The sequence below is a fragment of the Rutidosis leptorrhynchoides genome, chromosome 8 (assembly GCF_046630445.1).
Source record: "Rutidosis leptorrhynchoides isolate AG116_Rl617_1_P2 chromosome 8, CSIRO_AGI_Rlap_v1, whole genome shotgun sequence".
NCBI lineage: Eukaryota > Viridiplantae > Streptophyta > Magnoliopsida > Asterales > Asteraceae > Rutidosis > Rutidosis leptorrhynchoides.
In genome coordinates, this window is record NC_092340.1 from 303,561,316 (window position 1) to 303,579,000 (window position 17,685).

The window sequence follows — 17,685 nt, forward strand, 5'->3', positions numbered from 1 at the left end:
AAACTCTTTATAAACCACTTTCCGATACACTTTACATACCTTTGTGTATTACTTGTAGAAACCGCCTTAACTATCCTTGATTCGAGAGTATTTCACACGATATTGCGATATATATATATATATATATATATATATATATATATATATATATATATATATATATATATATATATATATATATATATATATATATGATGTATTTGAGCAATATCAAAGCCCGAGAGTCCATCTTTTCTAAAACTAATGGGCTTCTCCTTAGAGTTATGTTTTGTCGCATGACCGATGTGGGATAACTTCCCAACAAGTGGTATCCAATGCGTGTCCCCGTCAGTAGACTCCTAACTCCTTGTAAAAAAAAATGTTACATTAAACACACATAATTTCTTTTTCTTTTGTAATTCGCTCATTTATGTTTACTTAGGACTTAATATGAATTGTTGTTCTGTACAGTTGAAGTGAAAAATTAGAGGATACAAGATAGATCAAGCTGGACTTGATAAGACCCATGTACTACAAACTGTTGGTCTATGTTGGTCTATGCGTTACAACTTAAATAAAAATCAAACAAGCATCAAAAAACAAGCAAGGAAATACAATATCCACTTCATATGCCCGGTAGATGCAGCAACTTTTACAGCAGCCTAGCAGTGATATTCGGCAAACAAACAGCAGTAACCATGGGCTAGACTTCCATACATAAAATTGAAGACTCTCACATATATTGGTGTCGACTAACCATTGAAACACTTAAAACTTAAATTGAGCTACTATAGCGGCCCAAGACGAATAAGCCCCGAAAAACACCGCCTCGATCCTAACTATTCAATTGAGGCCACAGATTAATCAATCAATCCAAAATTAGCAGTTGTCCCCATGTTGCCAATATCTTTCCAGTTTATCCCTTGTTTACATGTACCATGATCATCGTCTACCTATATCATCTTCTTCACCATATTAATTGTGCACAAAGAATACACGACAAGTTTAATATTGTATACACGACATAATTATTATTTTATCATAAATCTGATGACTCAAGCGTGAATCTAGAAAACTAGAATTTTTTCAGAGTCTAAAAAAATCCGAAGAAGATAGTCTAATAAAACACATGTTTTCCGACTGAAAAATGCGGTATAGTATGAGAATGAAGATTCGGTCAGACTCAATTAATTGTGCAAGAATTATTTTATTCAGTTTGATTCTATATTTAATAGAATCACTTCTAATTACACATTTCAATCATAGATAGAGATGGCTTTTCAAAAGAAAAGATTTTTTTTTTTTAATCATGGAAGTCACTTCCAAGAAAAGTGATTATGAACTTGCAATATGGAGATTCTATACATTATATTATATTATATTATATTATGGGTGATGATATGTACACAATTTAAAAATGTTATGTATACAATCATGATGTTTTACAGTGTTGTGCAGTACAACACTGTAAAGCATTAAGGTTGTGTACATAACAATTTTGAGTTGTGTACATATCACTTCCCTTATATTTTATACCTAAATACTAAAAGCCATTGCCGAAATCGTCGTTTTAGCTATATCGAAATGTCGTTTTGAGTTCGAGCTCACACTACAAACGGTCCCTCAAATCCGACTTAAACTACACAACGCCCCTTAAGTTTATACTTTTTCGGGGTAGAAAGCGTAAATATATAATTTTATTAAATTAAAAAAAACAATTCCACCCAAATTTTTAACGGGCCCTATCTTCTCGCTCGGTCCGAGTTAAATTTTTCCGAGACCACCGTTCAACTCGAAAAAATCAGCCGGACCCAACGGGACTAACTATACGCGAAACGGATATCGTTAAAAAAACACTAAATAGCGGGCCCTACAGTCTCGCTCGGTGCGAGTTAAATTTTTTCGAGACCAGCATTCAACTCGAAATAATTTTACGAACACAACGCGACTAACTATACGCGAAACAGACATCGTTAAAAAAACACTAAATATATCGGGATATATTTCATACATATTCAAACACGTTCAACAAACAACCCAACCAATTACAGTGGCGGATCCAGAGAATACTATCACTGGGGGCATTAATTTGCTTAATACCATTGACAAAACGGGTCGAGCTATGTATAACAAAACGGATCGGGTCGGAATCATAAAAACTGACGTCCATTAATAAACTTCTATATATAATAAGTATGTTAAATGTTAATCGATCAGATTGTTCTATAATTTTTAATTTTATTTTTACATCTAAACAACTCTTTGTTATACTATGTATAATATAGTAATGTTAAATGTTAATACACTCAAAATCTATCACAATGGAAAATTTTAGTTAATATCTTCACACACAAAAAGAGAACAGTCACTTTTAGTATCATATTTTATGTTCAATCTCGTGTTTAGAAGAGGTTGAATTGACAACTAAAATAGAAATGAATGTGGGTTAATAAATTAATTGATCGATGTTGGTTAACACTAAAATAAAAAATGAGTGACAGTGGGTCAAAGAATAATTGATCGATGTTAATATAAGTTCTGATCTGATTTGCTTTTCAAAAAAAAAAAAAAAAAAAAAAAAAAAAAAAAAAAGTTCTGATCTGATTTGGAAAAAACTAAACTAATTAAAAAACATATGGTCTTTAAAAAAGTTGAGATAATATTAATGAAGTTTGATAGATAGGGACACTAGTCCCACATCGACAGTTCCATATATTTTCCCTCTATTTCTATCTCTATATTAACACAGTTGGAATTATTCTTTGGGCCACTGGGGTCATTTACTTATTGGGCAACTGGGGTCATTTGCTTCTTGGGCCAATGCTATAAAGTCTAAAAGCCAAGTATTAACACTAGATATAATTGGGCCATCAGGGTCAACTGCCCCCAGTTGACCCTACATGGATCCGCCCCTGACCAACTAGATATATTAGTTATCAAACAACGTATATCCACATTCGACCAATCCGCCCCTGACCAACTAGATATATTAGTTATCAAACAACGTATATCCACATTCGACCGCGCGTTGAATACAAACGCAGCAACGCGCGGTCTTTTTCTAGTTGAAACTATATCAAATAAAAATAACTGAATTTTTATCTGTTGTGTGAATGTAATCTGTATACCAATACAAACCATATAATAATTTCTTGTAGATTATGTACATTGAAGACCTGATTTAGTAACGCCGGTTTTGATGTCAACACATCAATGCACAACTCATAAGGTATCCCGTATCCCTGTCAATATGGACAAGCCTTTGGTTGCCCAACTAAATAATTAATCAAAATGGGCCGACCCATTAAAACACTTTTTTGTCCACTGGTCTAGTTTATGACCCGTTGGTCCCATTATTAGGCCGGTAGGGTCAGATTCGGTCGATCATCTCAAAATAACCTAATGATTGGACTCTAATTACTAAGAAAAGGTCACAAATTCACTAGCAATGGGCCAAGGGTGACCAGAGTAAAAATAAGTCTCGGGATGACTCCGATTACATCTATACATCTGAGTTAATAACCTTATCCATTTTAAGGTCAGATTGGGATCCCATTGGTGAATCAACTTCTACACAACTTACTAATTTAAGAATATTTCTAAAACAGAAGTAAAAGATTATTATCAACACATAAATAAGAAACAGGAATGTTGATAAATTGAATGGAATTCAACAAATCAGAATCAACTTCAACTATACAACTTATACGTCATACGGATCATAAATATTATTTAGCATAATAATATTATGACGAACGAATCTTGTAAGCGACTACTGAAAGGACCCAAACGTGTTCTCGCCACTGTACCTAACATACAGGAACCCATCATCATCCTTCTTTTCATCGTATATAGTAGACATTATAGCTCCTACAAGCATCAATCAACATTTACATCACATTAGCAACACAACAGAAAAACTTCAACCCTGAATGACCCACAAAAATAAAAAATAAAAACACTGTAATAAATAAGTGTGATTTAAAATACCTGTTGGTGGAAGGACGTTTTCAACGAAAATAAATATAGCTTTCTCTGCACTCAGCTTAATTCTTTTAAGAATCACATAAACAAACTGACCGACAGTAAGATCAGCAGGGACAAGGTACCTGTTGTAATTATATTAAAAAAAAAAAAACATTAAATGTTAACAACCCTGATCATTAAACAAATGAGTCATTATAATCATTAAGGATTACAAGAAACACAAACTTACTTCTTCTTATCGATATTAGGGATGTCGCTTTTCTCAGCCTTCTCCACAATCACCTTCAAGTAAAACATATGAATATGACATCATCAAAATATGAAGCTAAAATTACATAACTTTCCATTCTAGCAATTATATATTCTCAGAAAAAATTAATTTAAACACTAGTAGGCTAATAGTAGCCAATTGTAAATAATCCTTTGCAATTTTAATAAAGAAAAATAATATTATATTATACGGTCTAGATAACTAACAATAGTGACAATTGTTAGGCACTTAACTATCTATTTGCATGATCTATAAAGGAAAAAAAAAATCTAAGCGCAAAAGGTTTTGGTTTGGCAATTGTAGTGAATGAACAGGATATTTTGTTACATTGTCACCGTACCTAACAATAACAAAATCGGTTATGTATTTGACTATTTTGTTTATCATAAGGCCCTCATTTACATGCATTAACGAAAATTCAATCAAATCATTGACCAAATAAGTAAAGATATTGGCGTAAAAACTCTTTCTTACCGGAATCCTATCAGGGTATTTCTCCCTAATCCTTGAAGCCTCAGCATGCCTCTTTGCTGTAAAAGCAACAATTAAAAGAAATAAATATATATTAATATTTTTTTTAAGTCACAAAATTATCGATCATGGGTGCGGATAAAGTTTAGGTAATAAGAATAATTCCTTAACAGAATGTGAGCATACGAACTTACAGAACTCATGTTCTTGCTTGAAGCTACCTTTGGCCATTTTGGTCTAATTATAACTGCAAAATCAATAAACAAAATTCAAATATCAAAATTACAATAATTCATAACCAAGAACAACGGCAGAACAAAATTCAAATCAAGAAATAAGGATTATTCCTCTCTTTTTATACTTAAAAGCATACTTTACGAAAAACACATTTTTATGCAAAATCCAAATTCGAGGACTCATACTCAGAGCCCCAACCTGGGTGATCACTAAGCCATCTCATAAACAATCACATCCTACACGATTGTGTGAGTATTTAATAGAAAGTCTGTAAGTTGATTAACGACTCTAAAATTACTCCTTTTAAAAGGGTAAAAATCCACATATCTCCCCTTTGTGAATATATTTTGCTTAACTTTATATTGAAATTTTTAATGTTTGTAACTGTGATGCATTGAATACCATACTCATACTCAGTGTTGTAAAATTCGGCCGACTTGGTCAACGCGTCAGCCGATGCGTCGTTTTTTTTGGGTTCTCCGTCCCGTTTTTTCTGAAAACGACTCAAAAGACGGTCAAAGCTAAAAGTCCGGTCAAAGCCTGTCAAAGACGGTCAAAGTTGGTCAAAAACGGTCAAAATCAGTCAAATTTTCGTCAAGATGTGATATGTTTAAAATTAGGGTTTGTTTTCATTTTTTGGGCCGCTCTTTTTTCTGTGTCCTTACTGATTATGTACTCGGTAACATTAATTGAGTTGTAACATTAATTGAGTTTGAAGTTTGATTGTATTTAAATTCAAGTTCTTATTTAAGAAATTTATGGTACAGAATAAACTATTTTATACATATATAAATATATATTTAAGAAATTATTAATAAAGTAAACGTTGGCCAACGACCGATGCGTCCCCGACGCGTCCCCGACTCGGCCGACGTCCTTGATGGGTCCCCGACTTGTGACTTTTACAACCTTGCTCATACTCATTATATATAAAAAGAATGTGGTTGTAGAAAGAAAGTTTTTGGTTTGATTTTTGTTAGTTTTAGAAGAATATATTTACAATTTACAATATATAGAATATAAATAAATAGGGATTATATACTAGGAGGCCACCAAAGTTTATCAAATTGTGTTCATAGGCCACCTATATTTGAAAACGATTATGTAGGCCACCCAAATTTATATATTGTTCAATGTACGCCAAATTCGCATAAAAAATCATCCAAAAAAGGTAAATAGACACAAATTTTTTAATTAACACTACATCTCTTATTGTTATCTCCAAATATAAGAGTATTTGCATTCTTTTAAATTTTTACAATGACTTTTTTAGCTACACCTGGTACGTATGAAACAAAATACAAATTTGGGTGACCTACAAGATCATTTTTAATAACGGGTGAACACAAAATGATAGTATATATTTGGGTGGCCTCTTAATGTATAATCCCTAAAAAAATAAAGTAACAAAAAGATCTTTTAACCATGATCATAACAGAAAACTCTGTATTTGCTAAATGAATAACAGCAACTAAATTAATTTACAAGGAAAATACAAGTCATACTCGAGAACATAAACAGTTAAACTATAAATATAAATATATACAATTAAAAAAAAACTCCGTAAATAGATAAATAATATACAGTAACATGGTAGTTTAACTATAGACTCCAGCTTAATTGTGTAATTTTCAATAAAAAAAACTTCTTAAAACTAAAAATCAAATCACAAAAACTAATTGCAGTTATACGAACTGAATAAAATGATCATAATTAACTGATCTAATAAAAAAAAAAAAAAAAAAAAAAGAGAATTAGGGTTTGAGAAACATACAACAAAGCAGGGAACCGAAGGAAACTTGATTTGATTTGAGAAATGAGTATTTGATTGAGCAAACGATGGAATAGAAAGGTTGCGTCTTCAATCGGATTGAATTGTGTAAATGAATTCGATCAGGTGGCTTCACGGAATATATTATGTGGGTATATATATATATGGTTTTGGGTAACCTCCAAGTAATACTATTGATTATTGAATTATATTTATTTATATTTATATTAATATAAATATATTACGAAAATTTCAATCTCAACATAATATAATATAATATAATATAATTATAATAATTTATTATAAAAAAGTAGAATAATTCTACTTGGATACTTTAATATCTATTAAATATTAAATTATATATATATATGATATAATATAATTGAAATGGAATAGATGGATATATATACACACACGTCATGTTTGGATAATCCTTGTAGCCCAAATTATTGGGTATCGATTAAAAAGGATAGTTGGTGAGGTGATGAACATTTTCAATGTTTTTTTTATGATGAATATACTATTTTTTTTTTTTTAGCCATACATCACTAAATATACATGTTTTAATGTATTGTAAATCTATGATTATTTAATGTTTTTTAGTGATGTATAGCCGTATAGGTAATAAATGGTGGTGTATGGATCCTTTTTTTGGTATACCTATTTCTCGACTCCGTGAGTCCACTAAATGTATACTAAATCTAAAAAATACTTGAAAATTAGAGTATTGATGTTTGTGTTTTTTTTTTCTTTGAAAGGCAAGTAGTTAGATCAGTGATGGGGATATAAACCACTGACCCGACAATTTTTCGCGCACACACATGCTTTTGGGCGAAAACCCAAACCGCATGACAGAGAATCGATCCTTACTCCATCCCGAGGGAAAGGCGGAGCGGGCCGTATAATAATATTAGTCCGTACCACCAATGACAACATCCAAAACATGCCTGCAGCATCGCGCGGGCTAAACCGATGCTCGTTCAAAATATTTCAACTTAACCCTCTTGACTCGTTATAGATAATATATACGAAGTACAAAGCAAATCGACCCGTCTATAGCTAGTGCCGAATGGGACGAGGATTGCTACTTTGTGACAATATGCACCGAGAGGATTTAACTTCGATTAAACGAGCATTTGATTCACATAATGTCTTTAAGGAAACAAGATGCATCAAAGTGACAATGTTAAAATATGAAGTGATTAGAACTTGCGAGCATAGTCCAACGGTTTCCCTTCATGTACTTTGTGTCATGGGATAGGGAGAGGTCATGAGTTCGATCCTTAGAGATGACATGATTTTCTTTAAATCAATTGAACACCAATAATGGTAGTATAATATTGACCCTACAAGGATGTTTTACCGGATTCGTTCACGGACCTCTACCCGGACCACTGCCCGAATGGATGTGTTCCCCGGTACCGTCGATCGGGTTCGGGCTTCCGCCCGAAGTGTGTGTTTCGTGCAAATGATGAGGGTCGTTGAAATAAATGATCTACTGATGTCAAAAAAATCGCCGTTAAAAAAAAATAATAATAATGAAGTGATTAAAATCTGATAAACTAAAATGAGGCATGTTTTATAACGTTGTAGAGTACATCTCTCCAAAGTAAATTTAGTGACGTACAAATTAATTTTGATGGTGTACAAATCACTTTCCGTTTGTATACGGATCACTAAACTGTTATAAAATATCTAGATTGTGTTATAAAATATCTAGATTGGATGTTAATTTTATTATTATTATATTTCTTGCATAGTAATATTTTATACTATAAATAGACATGTATGGTAACCATTTAAGGTGCACCATTTCTCTTGAAATATCAATATCAATATTTCTTCTCTCCTTCTTCTCTCTTTTTCTCTCTTTGTTCTTATAACCATTAAAGGTAGTTATAAGCCTACTGAATTATAACACGTTATCAGCACGAAAAGCTTAGTGTAATTAAAAGATATCTCAAACGATCACGAATCACTAATCAAGGTATGAAATTATTAATAATTTTCAGACTCGAATATATCAAATTTTGGACTACTAACATTTATATTTATGTTATTTAAGTTATATATGGTCGGTTATACCACCTGAATTATATTTCTGTAATCTAACTTTTACTAACTTCACTAACATTTATATTTATGTTATTTAAGTTATATATGGTCGGTTATACCACCTGAATTATATTTCTGTAATCTAACTTTTACTAACTTCACTAACATTTATATTTATGTTATTTAAGTTATATATGGTCGGTTATAACACCTGAATTATATTTTCTGTAATCTAACTCTTATTAACTTCACTAACATTTATATTTATGTTAATAAGACCTCATGATTGTACGCAACACGTCATTTGACAACACGGTACTTTATGTACGCAACACGTCATTTGACAACACGGTACCATGGGTCGAGATTAATTCCGATCAATACGAATACGACGGGGTCTTTATATGTTATCTAACATTTATGATTACTTATGCAATTAATCATTATTTATTTCATGCATACTAATGTTTATTCTTAAATTTATAATTTTAAAAGTTAAAATAAAAAAATAGTTTGTATTTTTATTAAAAGTAAATCTTAAAAGTTAAAATAAGAAAAAGTAGTTTGTACTTTTATTAAAAGTAAATCTTAAAAGTTAAAATACAAAAAGTAGTTTGTATTTTTATTAAAAGTAAATCTTAAAAGTTAAAATAAGAAAAAGTAGTTTGTATTTTTATTAAAAGTATATCTTAAAAGTTAAAGTAAGAAAAAAAAGGGATGGTAAAATGGAATAGTTTTTTGTCAAAAATGAAGTATTGAAAATGAAGTGGTCTCCTTCTATAACTAAAAAAAATATATATTCTTTTATCAAATGAATTTTTTTGTGGCCGACAATTTCAAACACGAGTCCGTGTTTAGTTTATCAAGAATATCTCTTGCTTTGGTGAAAGGTCACGATCACGATATCAGGTGTTGTGAAAGAATTAAAAAATTGGTCAAGTGGCCTTTTAAAAACTAGAAAAAAAAATTTAAACAAAAAGTTTTTTTTATATATTTATAATTTACGGGTAACGTAAAAAAAATGAAGTTTTTTTAAAAAAAAAAAAACAAAGAAAGTGTTTAAATGAGTTTTAGAGAAAGGGGGAAAGCAAAGTAAAAAAAAAACTTTTTTCCAAACAAAGGTAAATGAAAGTAGGACTTAATACAAGAAAAAAGTAAACATCTCCTAGACGTGATAAAATCTATCAATGATAAGTATTAGACTTGATGAGCTAAATGTGACAAAAATGTTTCAACATGTCTTATGTTAATTTTCTAAAATAAGTTATTATTATTCCGAGTTTAACACATATACATATGTTAATTAAAAACAACCTTTTTGTTCTTATGTAGTGTTGGGTTGCAATTTTGGTTGTATGCCATAATTCCATCCAGTAGAGTGACAATAGAAAACTTTTGATGATAATCAATAAAAAACTTTTTTCCAAACTTGTCAAATGTTTTGTTAAAAACGTGACCGTTGAAAAAAGGAGGTTGAATAATAAAACTTAAAAAACAAATTATTTTTTTTAAGAGTGTGCATCAAAATGGCCCGTTTAATAATGGGGAGTAAAAATATAGTCAAATTGTTTCAACGAACAAGGGTTCAATTGGATGTCTCTTAAAAAAAATCCGCGGGTATGGGTGATGGATCCAATGGATCCGCATCCACGACCCGCGGGTGCTATCCCTAATTGTGACAAGTACAAATCAACTAAAAGTCTAAAAAATAAATGCTATTATAGGGACCAAATGTTCACAATAATTGCCTAAGCTAGATATGAAACAAATAGTTCATTAAAAAAAAAAAAAAGTCGTTGTGCGTTTTCGGGATGATAGCCGAAATACACTTACAAAAGTAGGTCAGCCGTCAATTCTTTATGGCCATATCAACGTAGATCAATAAAATCATTTATGGTTTTGATAAAAGATTAATTAAAAATTAATTGTTTTTTTGGTCTTGGATTCTCGGTAACAAAAGCAAAGGTTGTTTTTGGTTGCCACAACAAACAAGACAGAGGTTGTTGACTTTTGTTGTTAAACATGACACAAGTGAACAATAACAATAGATTATTGTTTTTGAAAAGAATAATGATGCGTTAATTTTATTGTATAAAATAAAATTAAAGAAAATGGTTTTCATTGATGACTATGAACAAACGCAAACAAAGTGTTTGTGGTATTTGGTGATTAAAAAAAAGTGCATCTAAAGCTTCTACTGAAAATAATATGCATCTAAAGCTTCTACTGAAAATTAATGTGCAAGGTACAACGTATAACTATATGGTCAAATTCATTTGAGCCTTCGGAGTCACAAGTATATGATGTATATATATATTACTCAATTAACAAAATAGTAAATCTAAATTAATTCATATGAATAGTAAAACGAAATTAATTAATTTACTATTCACATAAAAAAGCGCATATGATAAAAAGCGCATCGCATATGATAAGCGCATATGATAAAAAGCGAATATGATGAAAAGCACAACGCATATGATGAAAATCGCATATGATTAAAAGCGCATATGGTGAAAAACACAGCGCATATGATTAAAAGCGTATATGATGAAAAGGATATATGATAAAAAAAACACATATGGTGATTTATAAAAAAAAAAAAAAACACATATGGTGATTAATGGAAAGCACATATGGTGATTAATGAAAAGTATATTGTGAAAAAGAATCACAAATGTTTCTTGAAAGAATTCAAGGTAAGATATATGAACCAATTCATCCATCATGTGAACCATTTTGATATTTCATGGTTCTAATAGACGCATCTAGCGGATGGTCTCATATTTGTATGTTATCAAGCCGTAATATGGCATTTGCAAAGTTTCTTGCACAAATTATTAAATTGAGAACACATTATTCTGATTACACTATTAAAAGAATGAGACTTGATAATGCTGGTGAGTTAACATCTCAAGCATTTAATGATCATTATATATCTACAGGGATTGTTGTTGAACATCCAGTTGCTCATGTGCATACACAAAATTGGTTTAGCTGAATCAATAGATAAACGCTTACAGCTAATAACTAGACAATTGATAATGAGTACAAATCTCTCAATATTTATATGTGGACATGTAAATTTACATGCTGCGACATTAATTCGCATTATACCATGTGGAAGTCGTAAATATTTTCACTTAATACTTGATTTTGGCCAAGAGCCAAATATTTTCTACCTTAAAACATTGGTTGTGCAGTGTATGTTCCAATTGTATCACCACAACACAATAAAATGGTTCTTCAAAGAAAGATGATAATATATTTTGGATATAAAACATCTTCAATCATAAGATATATTGAACCCATGATGGGTGATGTTTTTACAGCATGTTTTGCTGATTGTCATTTTAATAAAACATTGTTCCCTAGATTAGGGGGAGAAATAAAAATAAAAAATAAAATGATGCTTCATGATGTGAACATCAATTAAGGTATATTGAACTCGCACAAAAGAATGTGAAACGAAAGTTCAAAAATAATGCATATGCAAGAACTTGCAAATTAATTACTTTATGCATTTACAGATATAAAAAAGTGACTAAATCATATATACCAGCGATAAATGCTCCAGCTCGAACTGAAATTCCAAAAGCTGGCAATAATGTCACTGTTGAGTCTTTGTCACGCATCAAACGTGGAAGATCAATTGGTTCCGAAGATAAAAATCCTCGAAAAAGAAAATCAGCTGATAATGAGGTAAGAGAAAGTGTTCAAGAAGAACCACAAATCAATATTCCTTCTGCAGAGGATATTGATAAATGTAAATACTAAAATTGCGATAAATTATGCAATATTATGGAACCGAAATGAAACTAAAATCTCTATGAGATATTTTCATATAATGTTACAATGACATCATGAATAAAGATGATGATCTGGAACTAAAATCTGTCATTGAATATACAAAATGGACATGATTGAGCTCAATGGAAAGGAGCAATAAGAGCTGAATTAGAATCGCTCGATAAAAGAAAAGTTTTCGGATCAATCGTTATCACTTTTAAAGATGTGAAACGTATGGGATACAAATGAATTTTTATCCGAAAAGAAATGTGCAAATGAAGTTACAAGACAAAACTAGACTTGTAACTCAATATTTCCCACAAAGACCAGAAATGAATTAGGAGGAAAAATTATCCTCCTGTAATGGATACAATTACTTATTAGATACTTAATCAACCTGGTAGTTATTTAAATGCATCTCATGAATGTTGTTACTACTTATCTGTATGGATCACTTAATAGTGATATATATGAATATACCTAAAGGGTTAAGGTATCATAAGCATCTAATGTAAAACCCAAGGGAATATATTCCATTAAATCACAAAGATTTCTAAGTGGGTTTATACAAACGGGACGTATGTGGTATAACCGATTAAATGACTACTTGATAAAAAAAAGGGTATAAATATAAACTTATTTTGCACGTATGTTTTATAAAAACAATGTTCGGATATGAGATCGTAGTTGTTTATGTCAATGTTCTTAACATCATATGAACAAATAAAGAGATCTATGAAATCATTCAACTTCTAAAGAATTATTTTGAAATGAAAGATCTTGAAAAAACCAAGTATTACCTTGGATTGCAAATTGAGCATATGCCTAATGGTTTACTTGTACATCAAACAACTTATACCGAAAAGATTTTAAAACATTTTTTTTAAAGACAAACTCATTGTTGTTAGATCACTCAATATTGACACTGATCTATTTCATCCCTGCAAAGATCATGAAAATTTTAACAGATCGGAAGTTCTATATTTTAGTGCAATTGAGGTTCTTATGTATCTTATAGATTATACAAGATCTGACATTTCTTTTGCAGTTAATTTGTTGACAAGGTTCAGCTCAGCCCCTACCAAAAGACATTGGAATGGGATCAAACAAATAGTTTGATACCTTCGAGGAACTACTGATTTATAATTATTTTATTCTAACAACTCGAAACAAGATTTGTTTGGTTATACAGATGCAGATTATTTATCCGATCTACATAAAGCTAAATCTCAAACTGGATATGTATTCCTAAATGGAGGCACCGCAATATCATGACGTTCTCAAAACAAACACTTGTTGCAACATCATCAAATCATGCCGAAGTGATTGCATTACATGAAGCTACTCGGGAATGATTTTAGTTAAGATCAATGATACAAATCATTATTGATTCTTGTGGACTAGAACGCTATAAAAGCATAACAACTATCTATGAAGATAATACAGCTTACATAATACAAATGAAAGAAGAGTATCAAAAATGACAGAACAAAACATAAATGCTGACGAGGCACTAAAGCTATAAACGGTCTTAACGGTCATAAGTTTGATGGAAAAGAATGGTATATTGGTAAGGCTCAGAAAAAGACTGAAAGGGAATAGGAACTGAAACAACGATTTGAACAAACCATGAAGGAGACTGTAGACAAATCACGAGGGCCAAACTTGTACATAAAAGATTTAGATGATACAGTTTCAGATGAAAACCTCAGATTTTTCTCATATACTCAAGATATCGTAAAAGACAACCAGATTAAAATGAGATACGTTCAATCAACAACTCTGCTGATCTTTATACCAAAGCACTGCTAACTGCTATTTTCAGAACACACGTTCATAATATTGGCATGAGGCATGTTCAGAAGATGTAACAACTCAGGCGTTGCCTACTTGAGGGGGAGTCAACTTTATGCTGCACTCTTTTTCCCTTAGCTAAAGTTTTATCCCAATGAGTTTTCTTTAGCAAGGTTTTTAACGAGGCAATACTAGTTATTCTCTAATAAAATTGTCATCCAAGGGGGAGTGTTATAAAATATCTAGATTGTGTTATAAAATATCTAGATTGGATGTTAATTTTATTATTATTATATTTCTTGCATAGTAATATTTTATACTATAAATAGACATGTATGGTAACCATTTAAGGTGCACCATTTCTCTTGAAATATCAATATCAATATTTCTTCTCTCCTTCTTCTCTCTTTTTCTCTCTTTGTTCTTATAACCATTAAAGGTAGTTATAAGCCTACTGAATTATAACATAAACATGTTTTTTTTTTTTCCCCTTAAACATTTGTGTCGCTAGTTAGGAGTTATTGACTTTTTGAGATAAAACTTGTATATAATGTCAAAATCAAATACAGTAATTATTTGTCATATCTACATATATCTCTTAACATTATATGTAACTAAAACCATTAAATCAAAAATATCAAAATCTTATGATATAAGTTATCAAAACCAACTTTGATAGTAATTCTCTTTGTCAAAACTCAAACTCGGAAAGATTTGGATGACGAAATCAAAAGTCAAAAGTGAGACTGCTGCACATACAAATAGCTGATTGTGCTAGCGAAAGAGCCTTGGAACAGATCTTTTAGGTATTTTGCCTTCGAGTTTCAGCCTTCTGTACGCTTCACGAAGGTGGCTTGGCCTAATCGGCCCTGTCTCCTTTCTCTCTGTCATCACCATCCTTGCTGCAATGCCACAACAGAAATATACTGATATAAACGATGCTAACGGTATTCAAGTATTATATGTGTCGCTAACGTCAATGTAAATAAATGTGCGTATGCGTGTACCTGTTTCAACTAGTTCACCAACAAAAATCTTTGCTATTCCGGATACCACAATTGTCATTGGCTCTGATATTTTAGCACTTCCTGTAATGCTAGCTAACAACTGCAATCATAATAGCACAAACTGATATTAGGTTCCATTTTTTTCTTTTACTTTTTTTATTTTGGCACATCAAACACACACCCCCTTTTTATCCATCACGGGACCCAAACTCACAACCTCAAAAATGATGAGTTCTCTTGATATGATACCGTCAGGCCAAAAGACCTTTGATGATATTAGGTTCCATTTGTTTAGATTCTTTAATGATCGGCTCAAACTAGAAGTGATCATTCTCTTTTAGTAAAAAGTAAGTACTTCTAAATGTAATAGGTCATATAAGTACTTAACTTCAATCCTAAAGATTTTCTATAAGCTTTTCCATGTTCAAGTTATGTACACGAGTACACGACTCCTTTGCCTAACCACCTCAAAATATGATGCTAAGATTATTAACAAAATAGAAACAAAAGTGTTGGCAGGTGATCGTGACACACCCAATAACCCATTTTGATCAACACTTAAAAATTACTCATTTTAACCCAAACCCATTATGACCTATTAGTAATATTACCCAACTTGCTCACACTAGAAGTGATCATTCTCTTTTGTTAGAAAGAATGTACTTCTAAAATCTAAATGTAACAGGACATATGAGTACTTATATATAATTTGAATCCGAAAGATTTTTTATATGCTTTTCCCTGTTCAAGTTATCTGGAAAGGGCGAATATTGAGTATTTTTACTCAGATATATGCGCGACTCCTATCCCTAACCACCTCAAAATAGGATGTTAAGATTATTAACATTTAAAAAGATACAAACAATAGTGTTGGCGGGTGATCCTGACCCACCCAACCCATTTTGATCTACACTTAAAAATGACTCATGTTGACCCAAACCCATATTGACCAATTAGTTATATCACCCAACCTGCTCACCCCCACATGTTTTGTCATCTCTGCTTCACCAAGATTTACCTTAAGGTTGATTTCAGAAAGCAGAAACAATTACGGGTTACTGTTAAAAAAAAACATTTACATATTCATCAAAAGAGATACATACCCTTTTCATGTTAGATTTCTGAAATCCAGATCTTCGAAAAGATTCATATCTAGTCATTTGTTCTTCAGTGAATTGAGATAATATCGATCTGCAACATAAACGTTAGCGAAATGCTTTGCATCAATAGTAAATCTACCACATAAACAATGAAAACGTACTGCATCTTAGCCATTTTATCAGGGTCCCCTGTAGATGGGAATTTTGCAAGTTCAACATCCATGTTTTCTTCCTCTTCTTCATCATCATCTTCTTTGTTGTTCTTATTAGTTGTTGCAGAAGTTGATGCCAACGTAACTACACTTGCTTTCGGTTGGTTTAAACGATGATCATTATTTTCTACGAAATATGTTTGAGAGTTGTTGGTTAGTTGAGTTTGAGGCTCGGTTTCATCATTCGCGTAAGGAGAATCAGGAGGAGAGTCGTCTACTTCCTTAAATGCTGCTTCAAAAGGATCCTTTGATTGCTTCATTGGACACTATAGATAGATGATGAATAATTTGGGACCCACAAAATAAATGGAAAATACAGATTGATGCAATGGTGTACACAAATATATACCATACAACTTGAGCATTTTTATTTATAACAGACGCCTAACTAAAAAACACATGGAAAATACATTTTTTTCTTCACCAGGGGCGTTCAGCATACAATACAAAAACGTGCCATATAAGCCCCTAATCATTTGGCAGTGTGCACACATGGGAGCGTGTGTGCCACATAAGTCCCTTTTATTTGAAAAACTTAGTTACATGCACAAGTTGTGCATGTGCCACGTCAGCATGATTCAAAAACTAACCTCTAGCGTATAAATAAGCGCCAAGGCCATTCATTTGGCATCTTTTCACTCGACATAAACTTACTCGGCTAAAATCAAACCCGAATTAGTAGAGCTCCTATCAAATTCCGACCAATCCTTAACAGAATTTGTCAGCGCACAATTACTTGTCATCACTCGAGAGTGTAGCTATCGATTGTTTACTAAGGTTTGCATGATTTCCGGGGAAGAAACAATCGATCCATTCTACTGACTTAAAAAAATTTCAGTTTTTCACCCTAAGTCTTCTATTCATTTGAATTAGGGTTGATTAAAAAACGATTGTTAAAGGGTTAAAGCCATAAATACGCTATATGTTTTCGCGTTGTTCTAATGTAGGCTATATACCAAATAAATTATCAGTGTAGGTCAAAAGTGAAAGTATATAGCGTATTTATAGCTTT

The 17,685-nt window shown here is 31.6% G+C and overlaps 2 protein-coding genes across 2 annotated transcripts; both read right to left on the reverse strand.

Annotated features, from left to right (window-relative positions):
* Window positions 1–3,615: 3,615 nt before the first annotated feature.
* On the reverse strand, window positions 3,616–6,872 carry LOC139861368 (autophagy-related protein 8f-like). Its single transcript, XM_071849743.1, has 6 exons — window positions 6,720–6,872; window positions 4,903–4,955; window positions 4,712–4,767; window positions 4,196–4,248; window positions 3,970–4,088; window positions 3,616–3,849 (listed from the first exon to the last, which is right to left on the reverse strand). Exons 2-6 carry the CDS (start codon window positions 4,937–4,939, stop codon window positions 3,752–3,754), a joined length of 363 nt encoding a protein of 120 aa, XP_071705844.1. The 5' UTR covers window positions 4,940–4,955; window positions 6,720–6,872; the 3' UTR covers window positions 3,616–3,751.
* An 8,256-nt stretch (window positions 6,873–15,128) lies between these two features.
* LOC139865055 (transcription initiation factor TFIID subunit 11-like) lies at window positions 15,129–16,933 on the reverse strand. The gene is made up of 4 exons (XM_071853609.1): window positions 16,623–16,933; window positions 16,465–16,552; window positions 15,362–15,461; window positions 15,129–15,256 (listed from the first exon to the last, which is right to left on the reverse strand). Exons 1-4 carry the CDS (start codon window positions 16,931–16,933, stop codon window positions 15,129–15,131), a joined length of 627 nt encoding a protein of 208 aa, XP_071709710.1.
* Window positions 16,934–17,685: the final 752 nt, after the last annotated feature.